Source organism: Pelmatolapia mariae, linkage group LG20 (assembly GCF_036321145.2).
Source record: "Pelmatolapia mariae isolate MD_Pm_ZW linkage group LG20, Pm_UMD_F_2, whole genome shotgun sequence".
Lineage (NCBI taxonomy): Eukaryota > Metazoa > Chordata > Actinopteri > Cichliformes > Cichlidae > Pelmatolapia > Pelmatolapia mariae.
The window spans coordinates 6,077,668-6,103,508 of record NC_086244.1 but is presented as its reverse complement, the minus strand read 5'-3'; the positions used below and the strand labels follow the sequence as shown (position 1 = coordinate 6,103,508).

Below are 25,841 nucleotides of genomic sequence, written 5' to 3'. Positions count from 1 at the left end.
ATCTGATGGATTATGTTCACTATGTAAAAGATAATCTAAATCTAAAATATGCAGTCATTGTCATCTAAATCTTTCTGTTATAAACCTGTGGTGAGTTATAAATATTTTTAATAACACAGAGTATTGATGTTGACCTTTGTTTCCCTCTGGTGGCTACTTCTTTTAACCTTGCACAGTACACAGTACTTTAATGAATGTTACACTATGTTCCTGAACTTTTGCCTCCTACTAAAGGCCTCTAGTGCAAAAGAGGATTTCCTGTACTACAAAGTTTCTCTTCTTAGCAGGGTATATCACCATGGTAACCGGTATTAAACCTATCCTGCCCTGGAGCAGGTATTCTTCTAGATTGGAGCTGATCAGATATGAAATAATTCCCTAACGACCAGTCAGTTCAACAGATATTGGTTTCACTGTTGCTGAAAGATCCCTCAGACCTCTGTGTGTGGATATTAAAGAGTGTAAAGTTTACCAATACACATTTTTAAATGTCCTCTTTCCCTATAGACTATGCCTTGTTTTATTTCCCCCCCACTGGTTACAAACAATTTTATCTATTTATTTACTTTTTGTTTTTGTGGACTTCAGGGATGTATTGAGAGGTATCCTGTTCTATAAAACAGGAAGCTGATGACTCAGCTAACGTTTGAATTCATAATGGTTGTGACTTTCTCTTTTGATTACTCTGTTATTATTTTTTTTTATTCATATCCATCCATATTTATTTCTACAGCAGCGTGTCACGTTCTTGTGTTGAGCTTGCTAGCCATCTGGCTTGCGGCTTTGTTTAGACTCCAAGCATGTAAATCCAGCCTAATGCAGCTTTAGAAGTGATGAGGCACATTTTTGAAAAGCTAAACCAACACAGAATCCTTCACTCCGCAGTTCAAAAAGTTAAAGCAAAGGGGAGAAGTGTAGAGCTGTATGACATGTATGGGGGAGGGAGTCCATCATTAAGAGAAGTGAGAAGTTCCTGGTTTGTAAGACGAGGAATATTATACGATCAGACGGTCAATATGAAGACAGTATGTGGCACTGTGGTCTGTTTCATCTTTCTCAGTGAGTAAATTTTTGTATTATTTCTCCTTCTTGTATATCATTGCCTTATGTGGTTAAATATGTTTATTGGAACATGAAGTTTGTTAAAAATATGAGGTAACTTCCCCAAATATAAACCATGCAGGAACCTTTTTTAAGCATGGCTCCATTTTTTATTACCTAAGATTATCTTTTTTTCCAAAAGTCTCCAGATTCTCCATTGTAGTTCAATATTTAATAAAATATCCACGTATATACTTTTTTTTTTTTAAAGAGTAGTGTTATAGTTGAGATTTTTTTATGGGGAACAGACAGTTTACAGTATCACTGTTTTGCAACACACTGGAAAACTAAAAAAACTAGGATTAACATTTGGACTTTACAGCTGTTTTTCACCTTTGATGAACAATTGTAAAGTTAAACAGTGTTCTCATAGTGTTTGTGGTTAAACATGTTCAGAGGTGTAAGTGCCTCTGAAAGTACAAGTTAACTTCCTCATTTTTATTTAAACACGACTTCAGTTTATTTTGTTTTTCAATAATTTCACTTCAGTTTTCTTTAAAGAAATTATCCTGATTTTCTTGCATTGTTGTTGAATACACAGCCAAATATCTGCCTATACTTGTTTTTTATTTATTTTATTTTAAGGATGCATTTATAGTTGACAAGTACACACTGTTGTTTCTTCAACCTCACTGCTTTGCAACACAAAGGAAGGAAACAAGGGAAACTGGTCTTAACGTTTGTTTGTGTGTTATTCTAGTCTGTGTGTGTGTGTGTGTGTGTGTGTGTGTGTGTGTGTGTGTGTGTGTGTGTGTGTGTGTGTGTGTGTGTGTGCACGACAGTCAGGGGTAGGACATAACAAATAAATACATGTAGCTTTGCTTAAGTGGCTGCTAATCAGTCAAGATGACAGAAAGATTATCTGTCAGACAACAACTGTGATTTTTAGAAGAAGGAAGATTTGAAGATGATGAAGAAAAAGTAATCCACCTGAAGTCTGGCGTCAAGTCTTTATGACATCAGACTCTGCTGGACCGGTTATATCAGCACTACTTTATTAGAGTCTTACAGCAAGTTTGAAGGTGAAGATGCGATGCCCGTAAACAAGCACGTCAGTAACTGGTAAATACAAAACAATGCATGTCAAAAAACTGAATTTCCTGCTCAAAGAAGGAAGAAACCACTCTGCGTTGCTGCAAACATGGCATAATCAGGGTTAACACAAATGACTGTTACTGTTGTGTAGGACATAAAATCATATTTCTTTTCAACCCAGATGCCACCTATTGGGAAGGGTTCCCTGATCTAATTTTTTTCTTGATAAAGTAGCTACAAAAAGAAGTGCTGCAAAATGTGTGTATCCTTTTCAGTTTGCCTACAGGCCAAACAGAACCACAGACAATGCAATAGTGCTTGCTATGCACACTGCCCATAAGAACACATGTGCGGATGCTGTTTATTGAGCAGAGCTCCACTTTCAACACTATAATTCCATCCAGGTTCATCATGAAGCTTTGGAATCTGTGGTTCAATATGCAACTGGATCCTGGACTTTCTGACAGACAGACCACAGGTGGTACAAATCGGCAGTGCTGCATCATCTCCACTGACGCTCAACACCGATGCCCCACCAGGGATGTGTGCTCAGCCCCCTGCTATACACCTTCATTACCTACAACTGTGCAGACACACACAGCTCCAACACTATCATCTATATCGAAGGGACTGAGGTAGAGAGAGTCAGATGCGTCAGATTCCTGGGGATTAACATCAGTGATGATCTGAGCTGATCACATCATGTGGATGTGATCACAAAAGCAGCAAGACAGCGGCTCCTTTTTCTGCAGTGGTTTGGCATGGACCCCGGAATTCTCACCAACTTGTATCGATGCACCATCGAGAGTATTCTGTCTGGCTATATCATGGTCTGGCAGGCGGTTGTAATGTCCTGGACAGCAAGCTCTATGGAGGGTGGTCAGATAAGCACAACATATAACCAGGTCTAAACTGCCAGCCATCCAGGACTTCTACAGACAGCGTTTTAGGAGAAAGGCCCAGAAGATATTCTCTGATACCAGCTACCCCAGCCATACACATCCATCAGGACCGTTTTTGCCCAGAACCAATCGGGCTACTGAACAGAATAGAATAGAATAGCTCTTAATTGTCATTACACATTGTAGGATTCTGACCCAACACAACGTGTTTGTTTGGTTTGAGCTTTTTATTGAACACACAGTGATCTCCACACTCATCTACCCTCTTGTCTCTGACATCACTGAATAAGGGAAATCCTTGCCAGCCAGCACAATCACATCCACCTGTCCCTCCAGCCTCCCTGGCACCGCCCCTTGAGCTCACTGCACCACCCCTCCCCTGCAGCTGAGCTAAGGATCACACCTCCACCACATACATGTGCAACGAAATTGTGGCTGCTCCACACCAACTGTACAGGTATTAATTGTGTTGTCCTCGGGATTCCCATATACTTGTTTGCCTTTCACCTAGGGACCATTTTTGGCCCGAGGACAACACAAGGGTTACATATAAATAGTAAGACAGCATGAATAAATAACAAACAGACGAAAAATAAAAAAAACAAGATGACACAAATAGAAAAAACATCCGTTAGAGAACAGGTTGCAAAGTGCTTGGAAGTAGAGTCTGTGAGTGAGTGGCCTGAGTGATAAAGGCTACTCAGACCATGGCTCAGACTGGTGCATGGGTGTTAAACCCATGGGTGGGGTGTGTGTGTGTGTGTGTGTGTGTGGGGGGGGTAGTGCTTGTTAACAGTCTGAATGGCCCACGGGAAGAAGCTGTTTGTGAGTGTAGTGTTGTGGGACCTGATTGACCTGAGGCGCCGTCCAAAGGGTAGTGGGTCAAACAGATGGCGGGCAGGCATCAAGGGGTCACCTGTGATGGCCCTGGATTTTGTGAGACAGGAGGAGCTGGCATGGCCTTTAGGGGTGGCGGATGAAAGTTGTCTCTCAGTTGTGGCCCCTATGTAGAGCACGCTCTCCAGACGAGTGTTACAAGGCCAGCAGCAGGACACAAAGAAAGTGCAGCCACTGCTCGGCCTTCTTCACCTGAGCGTTGGTGTTGTGGGTCCAGGTGAGATCCACGGGGATGTGGGTTCCCAGAATGGGGGAGACAGATTCTCCCCATTCAACATTTATAATCAAAGGGAGTGGACCTGTCTGTGCCTCCTGAAGTCCATTCTGAGTTCTTTTGCTGTAAGGAATTACAGCTTCAGGTTATTTTCTGAGCATCAGCAGGAAAAATTCTCTACCTCCACCCTGTTTCATCTCCATTACAGATGAGCCTGTTCATGGTGGTGTCATCAGCATACTTGAAGATGATGTTCATTGGGTGGTTTGATGCACAATTATGTGTGTACAGGGCGTGAATTAGGGGGCTGAGAATACAGCCCTGTGGAGATTTGATGCTGAGTGACATTTGGGGGAATAGGTGGAAGCAGTCTGACTGACTGAGGTCGGTTTGTGAGTAAATCTTTGATTGAGGAGCATTTGGCAAGGGGAACACGAAGGTGGACCAGTTTGGTGGTAAATTATGTTTATCCATTCTTTGTTCGAAGATGATGCAACAGCAATGTTTTATGTTTCATATTTGTTAAATATGAAACATAAAAGGAACAACACTGCGTGAGTGTTGACATCCTTAAGTCTCTGAATGTTCAGCAACACATCTTCATTTTACGTGTGAAGGTTGGAAAAGCGGATGGAGATGGATTCTGAAACAAGTAAAACTCAAGATGATTTTCTACCTTTTACACAAAACTTTAACTCCGAGTCTTCTTCAGCTGATGATTTGTGTAGATACTAGGAAAAAACATGATATTTGCTGTTTATAAAATTAGTTTACTTCACAAGTAAAGTAAGAATTTAGTGAATTCAACTAAACATTTATGGCTTTTCACATAAAGTGAATAAATTCAATTAAATTAAATGTACAAAAATATATTTTTGAAAACATATTACAGGGTACATATTAACTATTGATTGTTCTTCATTTCTACAGTACTGCACAATGGAAGTTCTGGTAAAGTCAATAAAGGAATTCCCACCTATAGAAGAATGGAAGGAGAAAACATCAGAGTTGAATGCAAATTTCCTTACTCTGGAACCAACAAGTTCTTCTGTAAGGGAAAATGTGAAAAACAAAATATCCTAATTGAAACAACAGAGAATGTAGCTAAAAATGGCAGATACAGCATTCAGTATGTAAAAAAAGGTTTTCTGTCATCTGATATTCTGTATGTGAGCATCGCAAAGCTGAAAAGGTCGGACACGGGAACATACATGTGTCATTTGACCAAAACTTGGGATGGAAATCTGAGCCATGAGTTTTACATTCTTGTCACAGAAGGTGAGTTCCAGCAAAAATAATTTTTTATGTCATTGCTTTACATAAACTTCATGGTCTAAAATTTAGTTTTTATAAATTATGCTGATGACCACAAACTAAACCTTACATGCAAACACTGAATCTGCTTTAAGCATAATTATTAAGATTTAATCTCATTGTTTCATTGTTCATGTTGTTTGTATACTTCAACTTTAACATTTCTGTCATCAGGCTCAACAACAAAAATAGAAACAGCAACAACAACAGCAACAACAACAACAACAGCAACAACAACAACAACAGAGACTTCAGTCTTCAGTTCAGAAAGTGCTGGAGTTTCATCAGTGTCCATTGAAACCTCAAAACAGCCCGAGAGATCGCCTGCAAGTTCAGGTACATTATACATTTTATGTTTAATATGTAATATGTCGATGTAGCTATGATCTTGGTTATTCAGACCCTTTTCCATTAGTACCTGCACAGACTGACTTGTTACGGTTCGTTTACCAGTTACTAAAATAGTACCTGTTCGGCCGGGTTTCCAAGAGATCCGAACTTGGCATCACCCGATGAGTCATGACAGCACCTTGTTCACAAAAATCAAAACCACCATTTTTGAAACCCGACATTGAGGGAAATGGCTTCAAAAAATGACGCCGTGTTCCCCGAGTCTGGCAAAAAGCCACAGACCAAGCAGCAGGTGTGTCGATGTCCAATGTTGCTTCATGTTGCATAATTACCTCATAGGATGCTCGTGTCACGTTGCTATAACTGCACATTAGGCAGTACTTGATTGTAATGGAAAACCAGTCAATCTGAGTCAAGTTTTTGCAAGACATTCTGAGTCAATCCGAGTAGATAATGAAAACATCGTTAGATTCTCTGAGTAAAACAAATGTGTTCTTTTAAGCTACTGCAGGTATGCTTCCTTATGTGGGTCTGTTTCTGGCCATTATGATCATCCTCTTCTCGGCAGCTTTGCTGATTTTCTGCAAGAAGAAGAGGGCCAGTAAACACAAAGGTGCACACACACACACACACACACACACACACACACACACACACACACACACACACACACACACACACACACACACACACACACACACACACAGAAAACTGTGTTTTGGAAGTTACTGAAAAACATGCATTATTTATCTACCTCGGAGATGTCTGTGTGTGGAAGAAAGAAAAAAAGTTTTTAAAAGCGAAAATGAATAAAAATAACAGAGTTTCTGGTTTAATTCTTCAGATGTGGCTTATTTTTTGACCTGCATGTTTTTCAGGACCTTTGGAAAATGAAAATGGTGACATCACACAGGTGAATTACAGGAATTCTGAGATACCTGAGCTTCATTACTGCTTGATTTGTATGAATAAGATGGGTTCTTCTTTCTCTACAGGTGAACCAGCTCTATGAAGAGATCAGAGAAAGGGACAATTTACCTCCCATAGGTGTGTCCTCAGCTTGCATGTACCCCAAATATTCCCAATCACATGGATTTGAAAACATAGACCTCCGCAGCCTCAGCACCCCTCCTCAGAACACAGTAAGTAAAATTATGGTCTGATTTTAAGCTTTGAGGTCAGAAATCTGGATCTTTATAAGATAGGATAAGATAAGATAAGATAAAACTTAAGATAAGATAATATTTATATTAAATTTGATAACAGTTTGACTAATAAAGCAATGAGGACCTCAGGTTATGGCTGGGCAAGTACAGTGATAACCATCAAATTAGAAATATAATGTGATGGGAGGCTACAAGGGCCTTGGAAAATCCACTATAAAATCATTAAGTCAAATCTCAAATTAACACGTCACCAGTGAAGAGAAGCTAAAACAGGGTTCATGTGTTCTCTATTTTTGGTTTTAGTAAGAAGTCTGACTGTTGCATTTAGGATCAGCTGTAGTTTCTGTAAACTTTTTTCGCCATTTAATGTCTTTAAATGGGTCATTCACTGCACTGAGTTTAAGAATGTCAGTGGGAAAGAGATGTGCAGCTGATGAAACCTTCACTGATGAAATTATGTTCACTATTTGTTCAAAATGTATTTCGAGAGATGATGAATCAATTTTACAAAGATTTTAGAGGAAGTAGTTAGTGTTCCTGTTGATTTGTTTTGCATCAGTAAAGTAGCTATAGCTTGTTTTGTACACTCCTTTTTTATATATTCAACAAGGTCGAGAATAACTGAGGATGTTAGAAAGATTTGGGACACAAAATGTGGATTTTTAATAAATTTGTAATCTCTCTGGATATAGCTCTATAAAAAATTATTTTATTTAAAAAAATACTTTTAAGAGACTAAAGTTTGTTCTCACTTTTCTTTCAGGCTGAAGACAACTCAAATAATCTTCATTACTCTGAAGTCGATTTTTCCCACATTCCTGCCACCAACAGCGCTCCATCTCGTAATGCAACTGATGTTGTTTACTCCACACCTGTGGTACATACCAGCCCTTTCAACCACACCAAAGATTCTTCATCTCCTCTGTACTCTGTAGTTAAAAAACGGTATTAATGCTGCCGATGGCACCTTCCCTCTCACAAAGATCAACAGGTGATCGTAATTCATACAAAATGAGGTTCTTTTCTGCTTATTTAAGCGAACTGAATGTTCAAACTATTAGCCTCAGATTAATTTATTTAATTATTTAGTTATATCTACTTTAACTTAACAGATAACTGGTTGCATGCATACATTTTGCAAACTGGAGTATTTTCCATTAACAAATACAGGAAAACCCAACTGACTTGGAACATCCATTGCTGTATGAGAGCATGCAGTGGTCTCAGGTCAGTCAGCAGGTTTTTCTTGGAGGGACATCTATGAATTGAGTTAGCGAAATGTGTTACGGTCCTGGGTCGGTTCGACCCAGCATTTTGAGTTCCTTAGGTTTTGGTTTATCTCTGCATTATGGATTAGTTCTTATTCTCGGGTGATGCTGTTTTGATTGTGATTGTATTCTGTTTCTTTAAGCTATCTGGGGATGATGATGATTATTTCTGGTTTGGGTTTCGTTATCCTGCCCTCATGTTTAGTTTAGGTTGCCTGTGCTTAGTCTTCTCTGTCTGTCCATGATGTCCTTATGCCTGCTTATGAGTCTGCGTCTGTGTCTCTGTCTGTCGTGTGCTTCCTGTTTTATTCTGTAGGTCTGTGTCCTATGTCAGTGCGTTCAGCTTTGTGCTCTCCCTGTCTCGTCAGTGTAATCAGCGTCAGCCGTGTCTCCCAGCTGTTTCCTCTTCGCTCCGTTCACCTCTTGTATTTAGTGTCTGTGTCTTCCCCTACTCGGTGTCGCGTCGTCAACGTCTACTCACCCTCAGTTTCTGCTGTGTGTCCTGTTACCTGTTTTTGCCTGCCTGTTAGTTTATATTTTCCAGTTTAGTTAGTCTTCTGTTTGGTAAGCAGCCTGCAATAAAGCAGTTCATTCTGAGTTACTTTCGCTTCCGTGAGTCCTGCGTTTTGGGTCCTTCCTCTCTGCCTGCCTGCACACAGCCATGACAGAACGACGCGACCAGTACACGGACCCAGCGGACTCACGGTGGAAGCGCAGCTCCCGTTTTGACGGGACCCGGCTAGCGCTTGGAGGGCCTCCGTGCTGCCTTTCCTCGCTAGCAGCCTACACTTCGGCCCGCTCATCTGCTTCCTCCCCTCGGACGCCCCGGTCTCGCAGAAAACGCTCTAGCCGGTCCCGGGAGGATTACTACGAGCCCGCAAGCAACCAGCTTACGCCGGCTCAGGCATTCTATAAGATGTTAGGGATTATTATTGTGCCACCCGACTCACCCAGCGTTTCCACATCACAGCAGGAGCAGCCTCAGCCGAGTCATCCCTCGTCGCATTCTGCCAGCGCTGCTCCCTCTTCTACGAGTAAGCGGCGAACGCGCCGCCAGCACTCACCGCTCCAGCAGGAGCCTGGGACTCTTTTCGAACAACCGCCTAGGGTGAGTGACAAAGTCTCGCTACATTCGCCTTCTGTGTCAAGGGATAAACACACTGTTTCCCCCAAGGCCGCTAACGTCGGCTTCATGAACTCTGGGACTCGTGTTTCTCCTGTTGGGGAAAATGAAAGTATTCGTTTTGAGAGTGATCGTTTTCCTGTTGAGTCAAAAGACTGTGCGCCTAAAGCTCCTTCGGACCCAGGAGTTAAGACTGGAGGTATTTATCCTGGGGCTATGGCTGTTCAGTTAGCCGCCCGGCCCGAAACTCAGTTAGCCGCCCGGCCCGAAACTCAGTTAGCCGCCCGGCCCGAAACTCAGTTAGCCGCCCGGCCCGAAACTCAGTTAGCCGCCCGGCCCGAAACTCAGTTAGCCGCCCGGCCCGAAACTCAGTTAGCCGCCCGGCCCGAAACTCAGTCGCCACCTCCACCACATTCAGCCTCATTACCCATAGCACAGTCACAACCACAGCTAGACTCACTACAAGCCTTATTACAATCCATAACCCAGTCAGTAGCTCGGTTAGCAGAAGAGTCACTAGCCTTATCATCCGGTCAGTCTCCAGTGTCCTCATTACCTGTTGTTCAACCATCTTCTCCACCGCTAGTTTCATCCTCTCCTCATCCGATACTTCAGCCTGTAGCAGCCCAGTCCCCTGTAGCTCAGTCATTCTCTCAATCACCAGTTCCACCTTTACCACAACCACCACTACAACCTGTTCTTCAGTCAGTTCAGTCTCGTCCTGTTCTCCAGTCTGTTCAGTCGAGTTCAGTGCACTCTCTTGTATTGCCAGCACCTCAGCCATTAGCACTGCCCGCTCCTCAGCCACCATCTCCACCCACTCAGTTGCAGGAGGAGGATAGCCCCACACCGACTTTTGCTGCTCCTCAAGACCTGGCTAAATCAGAGACTTTTACTCTTTCCAGGGCCTCCCCAGAGGTTAAATATCAGCGTTCAGTTAACTCTGGCCCCCTGGACATAAAGAAGCCAGCTGAGGACTGCAAGCGGCAGTCACTACCTGAGCGGAATCAATGCTCCGTGCAGCTGCAGTCTGCTGTGTGTTTGCCAGAGGCCCGTGTGCCTGCTGGTTCTGTTCCGTCCCTGCCAGAGGCCCGTGTGCCTGCTGGTTCTGTTCCGTCCCTGCCAGAGGCCCGTGTGCCTGCTGGTTCTGTTCCGTCCCTGCCAGAGGCCCGTGTGCCTGCTGGTTCTGTTCCGTCCCTGCCAGAGGCCCCCGCGCCTGCTGGTTCTGTTCTGTGCCTGCCAGAGGTCCCCGCGCCTGCTGGTTCCGTTCTGTCCCTGCCAGGGGCCCCTGTGCCCGCTGGTTTTGTGACTGTCTCCGCTGGAGGGCCCGAGGAGCCCGTCCAGCCTCCTGTCTCCGCTGGAGGGCCCGAGGAGCCCGTCCAGCCTCCTGTCTCCGCTGGGGGGCCCGAGGAGCCCGTCCAGCCTCCTGTCTCCGCTGGGGGGCCCGAGGAGCCCGTCCAGCCTCCTGTCTCCGCTGGGGGGCCCGAGGAGCCCGTCCAGCCTCCTGCCTCGTCAGCTGGGGGGCCCGAGGAGCCCGTCCAGCCACCTGCCTCGTCAGCTGGGGGGCCCGAGGAGCCCGTCCAGCCACCTGCCTCGTCAGCTGGGGGGCCCGAGGAGCCCGTCCAGCCACCTGCCTCGTCAGCTGGGGGGCCCGAGGAGCCCGTCCAGCCACCTGCCTCGTCAGCTGGGGGGCCCGAGGAGCCCGTCCAGCCACCTGCCTCGTCAGCTGGGGGGCCCGAGGAGCCCGTCCAGCCACCTGCCTCGTCAGCTGGGGGGCCCGAGGAGCCCGTCCAGCCACCTGCCTCGTCAGCTGGGGGGCCCGAGGAGCCCGTCCAGCCACCTGCCTCGTCAGCTGGGGGGCCCGAGGAGCCCGTCCAGCCACCTGCCTCATTCACGCCGCCTGCAGCGGCCTCCTCATCTGCTTCAGCGCCGCCGGCGGCAGCAGCCACATCGGCGTCACCTGCTGCAGCGCCTCCGTCTCCGGCTTCCACGCCGCCACCAGCTGCAGCCTCAGAGTCTCCACCCTCGCCAGCTGCAGCCTCCTCATCACCTGCATCACCCACGCCGTCGTCTGGTCCAGCTCCAGCTTCACCCACGCCGTCGCCTGGTCCAGCCTCCGAGTCTGCGTCGCCGTCGCCTGGTCCAGCCTCCGAGTCTGCGTCGCCGTCGCCTGGTCCAGCCTCCGAGTCTGCGTCGCCGTCGCCTGGTCCAGCCTCCGAGTCTGCGTCGCCATCGCCTGGTCCAGCCTCCGAGTCTGCGTCGCCATCGCCTGGTCCAGCTGCGGCCTCATCCTCATCTGCAGCGCCACCGTCTCCGGCTTCCACGCCGTCGCCTGCAGCGCCACCGTCTCCGGCTTCCACGCCGTCGCCTGCAGCGCCACCGTCTCCGGCTTCCACGCCGTCGCCTGCAGCGCCATTCTCGTCTGGTCCAGGCTCCGAGCCTCCGGCTTCGCCTGGCCCAGATTCAGCATCAGCTCCAGCGTCGCCTGCAGCAGCAGCCTCCTCGTCGCCAGCTCCAGCGTCGCCAGCACCAGCACCTGCTTCGGCTTCGGCTACGGCTTCGTCCTCGCCTGGTCCAGCCTCTGCTTCGGCTTCAGCTTCTCCTGTCCGGCCGCTTTCCAGGCCTATGACTGGACGTCCTTGCCGTCGTGGACGGTCCCCTTCCGGGCCGATGGTTGGGCGTCGCCGCCACTGCTTTCCGCGTGGCCGGCCTCCAGACTGCCTTCGTTTGCCTCGCCGCCGTTGCCGCCAGCACGGTCGGCCTCCTGAACTGATTTCTCGCCGCCGCCGTTGCCGTCCGCACGGTCGGCCCCCTGAACTGTCTCCTCGCCACTGCCTACTGCGTGGCTCACCTTCGGACCTGCCCCGCTACCGCTGCTTTTCGCATGGTCGGCCTCCGGAACTGAACTGTTTTGGCCTCCGGTGCTGTCGGCCTCCGGGTCGGCCCCTTGAACTTGGCCGTCTGGGCCTTTTGGACTCTGTCCCTCCGTCCTGGACCCCCACCGCCCGCCCTGGTCGGGTCGTTTTCTGTTTTTTGGGTTTTGGGGTTGAATTCTGTTTTGTGGTCGGGTTTTGTGTTTCTGTTGGGCTGTCTGGGGCCAGCCCTTGAGGGGGGGGTACTGTTACGGTCCTGGGTCGGTTCGACCCAGCATTTTGAGTTCCTTAGGTTTTGGTTTATCTCTGCATTATGGATTAGTTCTTATTCTCGGGTGATGCTGTTTTGATTGTGATTGTATTCTGTTTCTTTAAGCTATCTGGGGATGATGATGATTATTTCTGGTTTGGGTTTCGTTATCCTGCCCTCATGTTTAGTTTAGGTTGCCTGTGCTTAGTCTTCTCTGTCTGTCCATGATGTCCTTATGCCTGCTTATGAGTCTGCGTCTGTGTCTCTGTCTGTCGTGTGCTTCCTGTTTTATTCTGTAGGTCTGTGTCCTATGTCAGTGCGTTCAGCTTTGTGCTCTCCCTGTCTCGTCAGTGTAATCAGCGTCAGCCGTGTCTCCCAGCTGTTTCCTCTTCGCTCCGTTCACCTCTTGTATTTAGTGTCTGTGTCTTCCCCTACTCGGTGTCGCGTCGTCAACGTCTACTCACCCTCAGTTTCTGCTGTGTGTCCTGTTACCTGTTTTTGCCTGCCTGATTAGTTTATATTTTCCAGTTTAGTTAGTCTTCTGTTTGGTAAGCAGCCTGCAATAAAGCAGTTCATTCTGAGTTACTTTCGCTTCCGTGAGTCCTGCGTTTTGGGTCCTTCCTCTCTGCCTGCCTGCACACAGCCATGACAGAAATGGCTTCTTTCACATGTAGAAATTTACCTCAAGTGGTTTCTTTCTTGCCCAAACTTAACAAAACTGAGACTGAAAAGTGAATAATGGCATGAAAAGCTGCAGAAAACTCAAAAACATTCTGTCAGAAAACCCTAAAGACAAGTTCCACTAGAGACAGTTTCCATATACTTTCTGTTGGCAATGTAAACAAGCAAAAAAAATAAATAAATAAATGGGCACAACACCAAATTGAATTATAGGCCCCTAGCATTGCTCACAAACCTGCTTGTTTGTGTAATTTTGTACTAACACAGACACTGAAAGTACTGTGTTAATTGTTTTTATAATCTTAACAATATCACAGTTCTGTGGGTTATTGGATTTGCACAAGGATCTTTATGTTCTTATTTTAGTTTGCTTCATTGTGCTCAACCTGATTTTTAAATCTTAATTAAAATAAACATGAACATCGACAGATTTAACTGTATGGTCTTGATTGTTGGCAAAATATTTTTATAAATAAAGGCAGATGGACTGGTTCTTATATTGCAATTTTCTACTCTATTTGAACACTCAAAGTGCTTTATACAACATGCCTCGTTCACCCATTCACAGACATTCATTCTTTTTTCTACATTTAAATGGTTTCCATCCAACATTTACACACATTTATACTTATGCATGTTTCTGCTATTAATTCACTGAGATACAAACTGTCCTCTCGTGCAAATGTAGTAGTACATGTCCTGTTGTGCCTGATGATTTTCCCCTCTGCAGCTGTACTGTAACACATGGTAAAGTTTTTATTGCTATTGTAAGCTTATTTATGGTATAGCGTCTGGTTCTGTGTTAAGTCAGATGGAAGAGGACTGTGCAGTGTTGTACTGCAAGACCTCCCTGTTCTATGTGGTGATGACCCAGCTATAAACCTTACCAGCATCTACAACGCTGGTATTTTTCCCAGTGAGGAAGCACTACATCATAGTCGACTGATCAAAAACTGATCAAGTCAAAGGCACTACCTAGTGGCGATGTATGAGAACTCAGAAACTGTGGTGTCGTAAAACAAATTTTCACTTCCATCTTTATTCATGAATGGATGCAAACACACCTTTGCTGCATTCATAATTTTAACATAAAATGAACTGTCTGCACCACAAGTTTGACTGAACGAGACCAGCAAAGTTGGAAAAGAGAATATGTGTTTGGTGCAGGTAATCTAATTTCTAAAATCAAAAAGAGGAGGGAAAAAAATCAAGCTTTCAAATTTGCGTAGAAAAAACAAGAGAAAAAAAAAGGTTTGCCTTCAAATGTCAAACTACAAACTGCATCACAAAGCCACAGCACTGTCTAATAATAGTACAGACAACAAGACAGTAAAAATAATTATAAACTGTGTTGTTTGCAATGACTTTTATACTTGAGTAATTTTGTTCACATAAGTTTGTGACTTTAATATCAGAGAATTTCTGTTTTGTTCCACATATTTTTCGTTTTTCCTTAGAGTAATATTTTCACTTCATGCAAATTTTTAGATGACTGCTTATTCAAACTTCCTGCAATTGTTTTTATGCAACTTTCCTTGTGAAATCCAATGAAAATATAGTTATATCAACATAAGAAGAATGTGACAACTCGAAGGCAAAAAAGCCTTTTTGATAAAAAGGTTACATTTGGTTTTGACTTTTATCAGATTCTATCATGATGTTTTTTTTATTTTTTTTATTTTAAGTAACGCTTCATCTGGTGAACAAAACAAAAGCTCACTGGCACTAAAATAAGTTTCTCTGAAACCCAACGATTAATTTGTGAAGCAGGATTTCATCTCATCCAGGTTAGCCCTGGGTTCACTTTTCAGAAAAGCAAATTATTGATGAGAGCTAAGGACTAATCAAAGCTCACCGTCGCATCGCTACTTTTTTGTACTACAGCGTAATCAGCTGATTCTGTGCTATTTCCACCTAGTCACGTTTATCTTCACAACCACATCAGTCCTTCCATTGTTAACTTATTTTTCTTTAGAATTTTTAACTTAATAGTTTAAAAATTTTTCACCATTTACTTAACTACATTTGTTTTTGTCATTGCACTATTTTCATCTACATTTGACACACAAACTACCCTGTGTAGTGTCTTTAAGTGTCCATGATATTTCCATGAGATGACACATAAGCCAAGGGACGTAACATTGTGCATTGGCCTCAATATACAGAAACAGAGATGTATTTTTGAATAGCAAAATGCACACAAATGAAGGGTTTGTATTTTTCTAAAATATCACTGATGACATTTGTTTCCTATGGATATAATTACCATTATAGTTAAAACAGTAATATGTACTCTGTACTGTACATATACAGTCAATTTCTAGTTTTCAGCACTCAGGTACATGTGTGATTTTGGATGAGGATAACAACGTGAGATCTTTTCAGGGGATAGAAACATGAGATACAATATAAATAAATAAGTAGAAATGTAGAGCTGAAGAATGGGCCTCATCATTAAGAGAAGAGAAAGGTTCCTGGTTTACAAGTGAAGAAGGAAGACAACAGCATTAAACCATCAGAACCTCGACATGAGAGCCTGTCACTTTTTGTTCTGCTTCATCGCTGTCTGTGAGTAAATTCATGTCTTGTAATTTTGTGCTTTCTGGGTGTTACTTGTCTTTGTTTTCTTTTAATTAATCATTAAGTTTTCCATGGTTGATGAAACATTTTAATGGTAAACTGTTTTAATATATTTCTTATATAGTTTTAAATACATTATTATATATTCTGTTTCTTATATATATTGTTATTTCTGTGGTTCACGTTAAGCCACTCAAACATGCAGTTGATTGATAGTTCAAATTAACTTCCCCAAATAAAAACCATGATAAATATTTTAGTTTCAGCATGACCTTCACCTCAGGTTTAGCTCGTTTTTCTGCTGAGAAATGGTCAACTTGTTGTTGAATATCCAATGAAATATCCACCCCTGTACTTGGCTTTTTGTTCCACTGAAATACAGACCTTAGAAACTAGTCTTAAAAACAAGGATTAAAATAGATTTAGAAAATATATTTAAAGAAACTAAATGTTAATGTCATTTGCTCAGTTTGTCAAACCGGTTCCTGCTTGGAGCTGATGCAGCAACAATGTTACTTTTTTTAAAATGTGAATGATAATGAGAGAAATAGCACTGCATAGATGTTGACACACTGAAGTCTCTAAATATTAAGCAACACATCCTCATTTCACATGCAAAGCTCTGCTGTAAAACACACATTACCTCCCATTGCTCTCATGTAGACACACAAAGATAATGACAAAGATGATATTTTCTTTGTTCACAGCTTCAATCATTTCGACATCAAACAACACTTCGCAACTTTTTCAACATCAGTATTTCTGTTTTCAGTCTCCACAACAACAACAACACAGAATTTGAACTTCCATGACTCAACCATGACAGAGAGTCGTTCATCAGGCTCAGGTAGTTAGGTGTGATGTGAGCGTGGATCCATCCACGTGTTTATCAAAGCAACTTGTCCCTGTCCACCTTCAAAGTAAAGTAAGAAATTGTGAATTCAACTGAACTAATTTGAACAAGTTATGACTTTTCACATAAAGTGAATTAATTGTACACAAAAGGGTACATATTAACTATTGATTGTTCATCATTTCTACAGCACTGCACAGTGGAAACTTTGGTCAAGTCAATAGAGGAATTCCCACTTATAGAATAATGGAAGGAGAAAACAGAGTTAAATGCAAATTTTCTTATTCTGGAACCAACAAGTTCTCCTGTAAGAGAAAATGTGAAAAACGAAATATCCTAATTGCAACAACAGAGAGAACACAGCTAAAAATGGCAGATACAGCATTCAGTATGTAAAAAAAATGTATTCTGTCATCTGATATTCTGTATGTGAGGATCGCACAGCTGAAAAAGTCTGACACGGGACCATACATGTGTCATTTGAGACAGACTGCAGGCTATAATATATGTACACAATAACCTCACTAATATTTGGTAGGATTGAGGTCAGGGTCATTTGAGAAGCGTAATGTTAGCTTGGTTTTTTCCAAAACTTGTTTTGAATTGTGTTGGGGATCACGGTCCTGATTCACCCCAGTTTAATCTAAGTTTAAACTGTCAAGCTGTTGATTTGGGGTGAAGCTGAAATATTTGGATGTAGTCATTCGTCTTCATTATTCGATCCACTTTGTGCGATGTATAGTACCACAGCAAAACAGCCCCAGACAATGATGCTACTTGGCAAAGTGCTGACACATCCAAATAACTTTTACTTACATACAGTTATTTGAACTGATGATCTTGGAATCTGCAGTTGTTTAGGAATGGTTCCAAGAGATCTTCCCAGTTTGTCTAAATGTACATTTCTCCTTCTTGGATCTTTACTGAGTATTGGTCAGTCCAGTCAGTGCTCTCAAACGAACCCTTTTTAATGGTGGCAAAAAGAGGAATTAACTGTTGAAGTCAGTCATGATCACCAACTAGAAATTAATAGGCTTTGTCCTTGTGTAGTCAAAAAACACTGTAGATCCTCCAGAACCACTTGGTAAAAAATTAAAGTCAGTGTAAGTATATATTTGAGTCTGTATGTATACTTTTGATGTTGTGTAGAAAATCCAGAATAAATTCAAACTTGTTTACCCGGTTCTATTTTCTTTCTTTCCTGTATGAAGGCAGTAATTTCTTTTCTCAGATTTAACTGGATATTCTGTTCATGTCCAATGATTCCAAATAACTGCCCAAATTGCCCAAACTGCCCATCTAAGTACCCAGATATGTTTCAGTATGGCTGCCGAGTAAAAGGGCTTTCTCCTGGAGAAACCTCTGAAATTTGAATGTAAATACTGATCCATAAGAACGTAAAGTTCCTGCCACAAAGTTGTGCTACTGAGTAAATGAGGAAAGTTCTCAAGCAGAAGTGTCACAAAAGAAGGAAGTGTCCTTATTCTTACCTGCTGCATGCAGTTAAATCAGGGTAAGCCAACACATGTTGCTCAAAGTTCTGTTAAAAAATAAAAGTAGTGTAATTTGCACAGCTCCACAGTGTCGGCCTAATCTCTGGCTGGTACGGGCAGCAGTCAAGAGGCTGCTGCTGGTAGTGTTGCAGTTGTGGGAAGGTTGGCCTACTTGCTTAAGTCATGGTTTTAATGTCACAGCCTGTCTTAGTATTCTTCTTGACCACATGCATGCCTGTCTGCCTGTGGTGCACCGTGTCGCAAAGCAAGTCATCTCAAACTAGCAATAAGTTTTGCAATAAGGAAATTCATATCTTGAACAAACAAAGAATTTCGTTAAAACTATATCAGAGGTAATTTTCTCTGTGCAGAACCCTTTGCTTCTAAGAAATGTTTGACTGAATTGAAATCCATTAGTGCTGAACAGTATAAATATCAGAATTTTATATCCTACAGCACAGTTCAGGAACTGTGTGTTGAGACTCACAGAAATCCAGCTGAGAACGGCTTTAGAATAACTTTGATTGTAGAGTGAAAACAGATGCTAGGCAGTGTTTGCAGTTTGATGGGTTTGTGTTCATTGTTTGACCCGATGAAACTACAATACTGCCATCCAGTAAATTAATACATGTAATTTAATTAAACCCAAACAGCTTGTGTCAGTAGAAACTAAATAAAGCTATGTAACCCAATAGGATAAATAAATGGATTCTGTAGGACCACATTTTTTTAAATGAAGAAGGGAAGAGTGTGTATCTGTGTGTGATGTGTTTGAAGGAGGAGTGTCATTATTTTAGAAAAACCCAAAAAACACAAGTTCCTGTTTGTGAGTGAAAAAGGAAGAGAAGCAGCATGAACCCACCAAAGCCTCGATATGAAAGTCTGTCAAACTTTGGTTTGTTTCATCTTCCTCTGTGAGTAAATTAACCTCACATTTCTCTCATTTCTCTGTTCTCGCCGTGCTGGTCTTTATCTTTGTTTTTTAGGCGATCATCTGTAAGTTTTGTTCCTCATAAACCGTTTTGTTCACATACTGTTTCATCACTCACACGTTTGTTTCAATGTTTCAACGTGGTGTTTAAACATCCTCCTGAGATCCAGAAGAAAAAATGTTTTGATATTTTGATTTTAAAAAATGTAAGCATTGTGTATTTCTTCTCAAAATCATTATTTATCTATTTATTTATTATTTTCTGTCCCTTGAAGTGGAGATCAGGTGTTGTTTGATCACACAGTGATATGATGGCTCTGAAGTGTGCAAGTGGAGTAATACTATCCGGAGATGAAGAGAACTGTGCTTGGACAGTAGAGCAAGAAGTTTAGACGGAGGACATATCAGCTTTTAAGGGGTCTGAGAAGGAGCAAAACAACAACACCCAACATCCATTATGAATAAGAAGTATTGTATAAACTAAGGCTCTGAAACTGTGGGCTTTCATATCTGAACTGCCATACAGGACACTAACCTATGAAGGGAAACATCTTTCCAAGGCAGCCTTGTTGAATTCTGTTAAATTTTTCTTCTTGTTATTTCTCTGGACTGCCCAATCTTGAAGAACCTGTCTCAACTCATTGAATTGGCTATAAATAGGAACCAGTGGACTCAGATCCTAGTCTCTCTAAGGCCACAGATATGTTGAAGAATGTTATTGTTCCAGAATGTTTTCACTTGTAATGCTGACTTCAGAAATAACCATCTCCCTCTTATTTGTGTACTGATTTTGTTTTCTAAAACCTGGTTGCCTGTTTTCTTTTTGGCGTAGTGAGAGGACCACCTGTTCTGCAGTTGCAGGCAGCTTTGTTCTGTTTTCATATTTCATCCTGAAAATAAGTTCAAGCCAGTTGCAGCATGGTTACAAATGAAATAATAAAGGCAAGAGGCACACAGTTTAATGCACTTTTAGCATATATATTATGAATAACGTAAATGATCATTCAAATTAAAGTGGACTTAAAACAGAATTTTTAAATAACTAAATGCTAAAAGTATTTTACAGAACTTCAAAGTTTTTTGAACGACTCACCATTTAGAGCATATGAAGCCTTAAAAAAATTCATGTTTTTTTAAGTCAATGTGTCAACAATTTTTTCAAGCTAAAGAGGAACAGCACAGCCTAAGTGCTGACAAACTGAAAACTTTACAACATGTGTTAAACAACAATTTCAAAAACCTCATCTGATAGACAAATACACAAAAAGCAAATAAAGAAGTCATCACAAACAGTTTAAAATATTTATTCAGACTGCAGGTAACTGTTCATATTTTCAACAGACCTGCAGGATGGAAATACTGGACTTGCCAGCGCTGAAACTCTCCTGTATGAAGGAGTGGAAGGAGGAAACATCACAGTTGAATGCAAATTTGTGATACTTGGAAGAAAAACATTGTTCTGCAAAGACAAATGTGAAAAAGGAGACGTTCTCATTGAAACAGCTGATTACACAGCTCAGAGCGGCAGATACAGCATTAAATATGAAAAAAATTATTTCTCAAAGGATATTGTGCATGTGAGCATCACACAGCTGAACAAGTCTGACTCAGGATGGTACAGATGCACACTGGACACAAGTTTACAACCATGTGATTTTCAGCTTGTCATCACAGGAGGTGAGTCTCTACCAAAAAATCTTCTTCATGTTTCTGAACCAACATTTACTTCTCAATAGTAGATTGTTTTCTATTTAAATAAACTCCATATCTCATATTTAATGTTCAGTTTAATGAGTTCTGCTGTAAAACTGCCATTACCCCATTATTACTCGCATGCAGACAAACAAACAAGGAAAAAATCAGACAAAAAACTTGCTTGTTCACAGCTTCAATCATTTCAACAACAAACATAACTTCACAACTTTCTTCAACATCAGCATTTCTCTTTTCAGGCTCCACAAAAACAAGAAAGAATTTGAACTTCCACGACACAACCACAATGCAGTGAAACTAGTCTTAAAAATGAGGATTAAAATAGATTTACAAAATATATTTAAACAAACTAAATTTAAACATTGTTTTCTCAGCATTTTTAAAATATCTGTGATAATAAGAGAGCTGCATGGATGTTGACACACTGAAGTCTCTGAATGTTAAGCAACACATCCTCATTTCACATGCAAAGCTCTGCTGCAAAACACACATTAACCCCCATTACTCTCATGCAAAACTCTTCAAGCAGGAATCTTATGGTTCTGATTGTTTCTGTGTTTGCAGCTTTAATCACTTCACCATCAAACAACACTTCACCACCTTTTCCAACCTCAGTATTTCTCTTTTCAGTCTCCATGACAACAACAAGAACAACAACAACACAGAATTTTAACTTCCATGACACAACCGTGATAGAGTCTCATTCAGCTGGCTCAGGTACGTCATGTGTGCATGTCTGTGTGAATGGAGTGGGCATCCATCCATATGTCTGTCAAATAACCTCATCCATGTTCATGAATGAAACATCAACAGCTGTGTAAGATAAGATAAGATAAGGTAACCTTTATTAGTCCCACACGTGGGAAATTTGTTAGCACTGGTCTGATTTATTACTGAAAGTGCAGAAATACACAACTTTGTTAGAAGAAAAAAAAAAGAAACTATTGGCACTAAAACAGAATGATCAAAGTAAAAATATAATTTATTTCATAAACATTATATTTTTTGGATTTTAACTTTAACGTCTGTTAACTGTAAAATGGGCTTACTACTAATTTTATAGGATATATCATTGTGGGATTAAGTTACATTTTGTAAGATTAAGCTGAAACTATAGAAGAAGAAAAGTTATGACATAGATGTAATGAAGTGAACAGCACAACAGTTAAATGAAATGTCAACAGCTTTGAGGGACTTTCTCAGAGCATCACTACATGTGGTCTTGATAAAAGATAAAGATTAATTTAATCTTTATACATGTTTCACTACAACAGTCACAGACAAAGGAAAAGCTCAAGTGAGTGAGTGTGGGTCTGAGTCCTGTCAAGGCTATATGGATCTACAGCTAGAAAATCTTCTTGTATTGTGGCAATTTCTATCATGCTGTTGGTGTTGAAACAGTGACTATACTTAATTTATTTTTGGCTGTATTTTCAAGCATGAACCCAAAAGCAGAAGAGAATTTGAAGCATCATCCTGCTGATAGACAGCACCACTTTCAAGCACAACTGCTTCTTATACACATGAAAATGTATTTTGAAGTTTAGATACAGTTACTTATTTGGTTTCTTTGTTTTTTATGGTTTTGTTTTGGGGGGGTTTTTTTTGTTTGTTTTTTTTGCAAAAGCTGCCTTCAGAGGAATCATATTCTGTCACAAATCCTTAGAAGGTTTTCTTTGTAGATAAAACTAAAGCATATAAGTGCCATTTTATTTCACTTCAACTCATATTGATACTGAATTTGCAAAAACCTAAAATAAAATGTGGTCTTTCTGTTTTGTTTTGTTCTTTAAATCTAGACTCTACTATAAAAAAAAATACTTTAGCTGTTTACATGGATTTACTCCTACTGAATTGCAGCACTTGATTACGCTCTGCCTCTCATACATCTAGCTGGGTGAGGATTCAGAACATTTATTCTGATTAGCGCTCAGTTCTAAAACATGAAAGTGTCAAGAAAGAGCTCTTTTTGTACACCGAAAATTCACCGAACTTCAATGATAGTATTTCAACATGAAAAATCATTTGTGTCTACAAACATGTGTCAAACACGAAAAGTTCACGAGCTTCTGTAGGACTGTGTTGCAGTTTATATTTTATAGATTCTTTCCTGTAGTGTATTTCTGTTTCCTAGCGGTAACCTGCACCGAACATGCTTCACCTCAGTGACTTCATTCTATTCCTAAGAAATGCCAAAAGAATTCAAGACATATAGCAGCAATTTATTTGCTTGACAGATGATCCATACACAGAACAATAAACGTTTGTACTGAACTGTGCTCTTCCTTAAAAAGAGTAAAAGGAAAGTAAATTTCTCTAACAGAAGCTCTTAACCAGTAAACATGAGGCCTCTCACTTCTACCAGTCTGCAACAGCTTATGATCAGTGTGTACAATTTACTATTTACAAAGACTGTTTATAATAACATCACTGCTAGCAGCAAGGAGAGGGGAGAGGTAGTCATCCATCCAAAAACACCAACGCAGCATCAAATGCACACACACACAAATGCTACACATGTGATCAGGGATGATAGTATTTCACTTTATATTTCACCAGGATTTACCAGGATCTGTGCATCTCCACCTGTCTTGTCTTTCATCCAGGTTTCCCCTTGCATTTGGTTATATGTATAACTGTGGTGGTGGTTCTGCTGCCTGTTGTTCTGCTGCTCATCTATAGAAAAAAGGCTGGTGGCTGTTTCGGTGAGTTACCTTCCAACATTACCTGCATATTTGATATTCATTAATTCAAAATATTTCTTTTGGCACTGATTGGTTGCTGACACACTCAGGTCACGTCACAGTTTATATCCAACAGGCAAAAGCACTCACATAACACTTTGCTGAAAATGTTTTAGACTCTGAAAAAACATGTAAGAATTCAGAATTCAGTGAATAAAGTTAATAGTAACTTTCTGTCTTTTCTACAGGTCTAAACAGCAGGAGACACTCAGAACAAGGCCAGCCTGAGGTGACTTATCTATTACTTGTTTACTCTCTTTGTCATCTTTAAAAGAAACTGTACTATTGAGCTGGAAAGAAACAAAAGTTCAGGATTTCCAATTTATGTTCATGTGCTGATCTAATGGGAAACTTAAGTAATATTGCACTTCAGCATGTGCCTAACATGCATTAACATTATACGACACTAAAAAACTGTTTGTTTGTAATTTGAACATTAATAATCCAAAAGAATCATCACCTGATTTTTTAAATCCCGCTCAGTTTATCTCGGTCTTTTGTGCCTTGCAGCTTAGTGTTTTAGTCACAATGTTGCTGTTTCCATCAACCCAAGTAAGAAATCAGACAGCAACCGCACACTACAAGAAAGTCAAATATTTAGTAGTTTCAGAAGCAGATGTGTTTTTTCTGGATATGTATGAAACTAAACTCAAGATAAAAACAGAGAAATTAAGACTTCACTGTTTTTCACTACTTACATTTTTGGTTGTATAAATATTTGTCCACCACAGGGGCAGCAGTGATCAGCTTTCATTCAAATAGTGACATTTTCCATCTTATACTTTTACATTTGAAATAGATTTTTTTGGTCTGGTTGGTAAAACAAAAGCAGCGTTTCAATGACTCTGCTGTGTTACAATAAATTCATTTTATGAAGCTGAGCAAACTGAGAAACTGCTAATAAATAAATAAATAAATAACTCCACTTACACCACTTCTCTTTACACTCAGCAAGTATAAAACACACAGCTTCTGTTTCCATCGTGACACTAAAAACCTGTAGTATGTCATCAACTTTAGATCTGTTGTGTCACTGCTATTGTTGTGTTTCTGTCTTTTCTTCTCAGTTCAGTTAATTTATTGTTTTGTTTTCCCAGATTGGTCTCAGTGAACTCTATCATCCAGTCTCCTCATGTGAAGACTCGATCTACCAAAGCCTCAATATAGCCAGCAGAGATCACGACCAAATCTACTCTACACTCAGACACAATAAGCAGTTTTCAGACATGAGCTCCTGTCAGACTGAATGACTGCATGAAATATGGCAATAGTACTTCTATTGTTTACATTACCAAGCTCAGTGACGTGGATTTTGTCGTCAGACTTTGAGCTCAAGGTTTTGTGCAGATGTCCACGTGCCTGCCAACTTTTAATGATGGCAGATATGAGTCATTTGCAGAGGACAGGAAACTCCTCTACAGTGCACCAACTATGAGTTCAAGGAAATGTATCGTGATAGTGTCAGAGTCTATCTTGGTTTATTTTCATACACTTGATTTATTCCTAGTTTTTTAAGGATGTACCTGCAGCCTTAGCCTGCATTCCAAATGTTTTCTATTTAAAATCCGGGTAACTTTCCTCCAGATAGAAAAACATAAACATAATGGACAAATCTGAACCTCAAGGGAGTGACTTTATACTCTCTAATATCAAAAAGGACAAAGATATTGAAAATGAAATAACATAAAATAAAACATGTAATATCATGAAAATTTTGGATGTAATTCATTCATTGGTTCTAGGATGCTGGAGCCTCGCATCTCCCACAGGGTGAGAGGTGGGTAAAACCTGGACAGGTCACTATGGGCGTTTATCAATATGCGTACTTGTGCGTACTTGCGTTCTCGTGTACTCGTGATACGTCATCAGTCGGAGACCAAGTACTGTTCCAATTCGAAGTATGCATCAAGCCGAGAACGCGAAAAAGTCCCGGATGTGTTCTCGATCCGCCCGTTTTATCGAGCATGCATCGGTGTGGACTTGGGACAGCTATATATCCCAGAATGCATTTCGTCCAAAACTCAACAGCGGACTGCCGGCACATCGGCTGTGTCCCAATTCAGGGTCTGCACGCTTGAAGTACGCACACTACGCGTACTACGGACGGTGCGTACTATAAGTACGGGAAGTGCGGAAGTGAGAGGCTTGTGAAATGGGACGGTCTAGCCTTCGTCGCGCTGTTCAGGTTGCCTAGCAACCATGATACTAACCGCGAGAAACGTGTCATACAGCTTTGTGTGACAGAAATGAAGGAGAAAAAATGTTCTGTCGGTCCTACATTTTTGTCATGACATCACTTTGATTAGTTGAGTATCTGAGGCTGAGACCACGGGACTGTAAAACATGATAGTT

General features: G+C 41.5%; 2 protein-coding genes across 6 annotated transcripts; both read left to right on the top strand.

Moving 5' to 3' along the window:
• Window positions 1-987: 987 nt before the first annotated feature.
• On the top strand, window positions 988-13,651 carry LOC134619147 (basic proline-rich protein-like). Of its 5 annotated transcripts, none has more exons than XM_063464908.1 (7): window positions 988-1,059; window positions 5,080-5,427; window positions 5,638-5,799; window positions 6,317-6,427; window positions 6,693-6,727; window positions 6,810-6,956; window positions 7,744-13,651. In XM_063464908.1, the coding sequence occupies exon 7, from the start codon at window positions 8,910-8,912 to the stop codon at window positions 12,477-12,479; it is 3,570 nt and encodes a 1,189-aa protein (XP_063320978.1). In that variant the 5' UTR covers window positions 988-1,059; window positions 5,080-5,427; window positions 5,638-5,799; window positions 6,317-6,427; window positions 6,693-6,727; window positions 6,810-6,956; window positions 7,744-8,909; the 3' UTR covers window positions 12,480-13,651. The 5 variants fall into 5 exon arrangements, with proteins under 5 accessions (XP_063320978.1, XP_063320979.1, XP_063320977.1 ...); XM_063464909.2 differs by lacking the exon at window positions 988-1,059 and adding an exon at window positions 2,601-3,495 and having other exon boundaries at window positions 6,326-6,427; XM_063464907.2 differs by lacking the exon at window positions 988-1,059 and adding an exon at window positions 2,601-3,495.
• A 5,288-nt stretch (window positions 13,652-18,939) lies between these two features.
• Window positions 18,940-25,144, top strand: LOC134618879 (uncharacterized). The gene is made up of 6 exons (XM_063464479.1): window positions 18,940-19,015; window positions 20,374-20,709; window positions 21,376-21,462; window positions 23,352-23,450; window positions 23,678-23,718; window positions 24,587-25,144. The coding sequence occupies exons 1-6, from the start codon at window positions 18,976-18,978 to the stop codon at window positions 24,737-24,739; spliced, it is 756 nt and encodes a 251-aa protein (XP_063320549.1). The 5' UTR covers window positions 18,940-18,975; the 3' UTR covers window positions 24,740-25,144.
• Window positions 25,145-25,841: the final 697 nt, after the last annotated feature.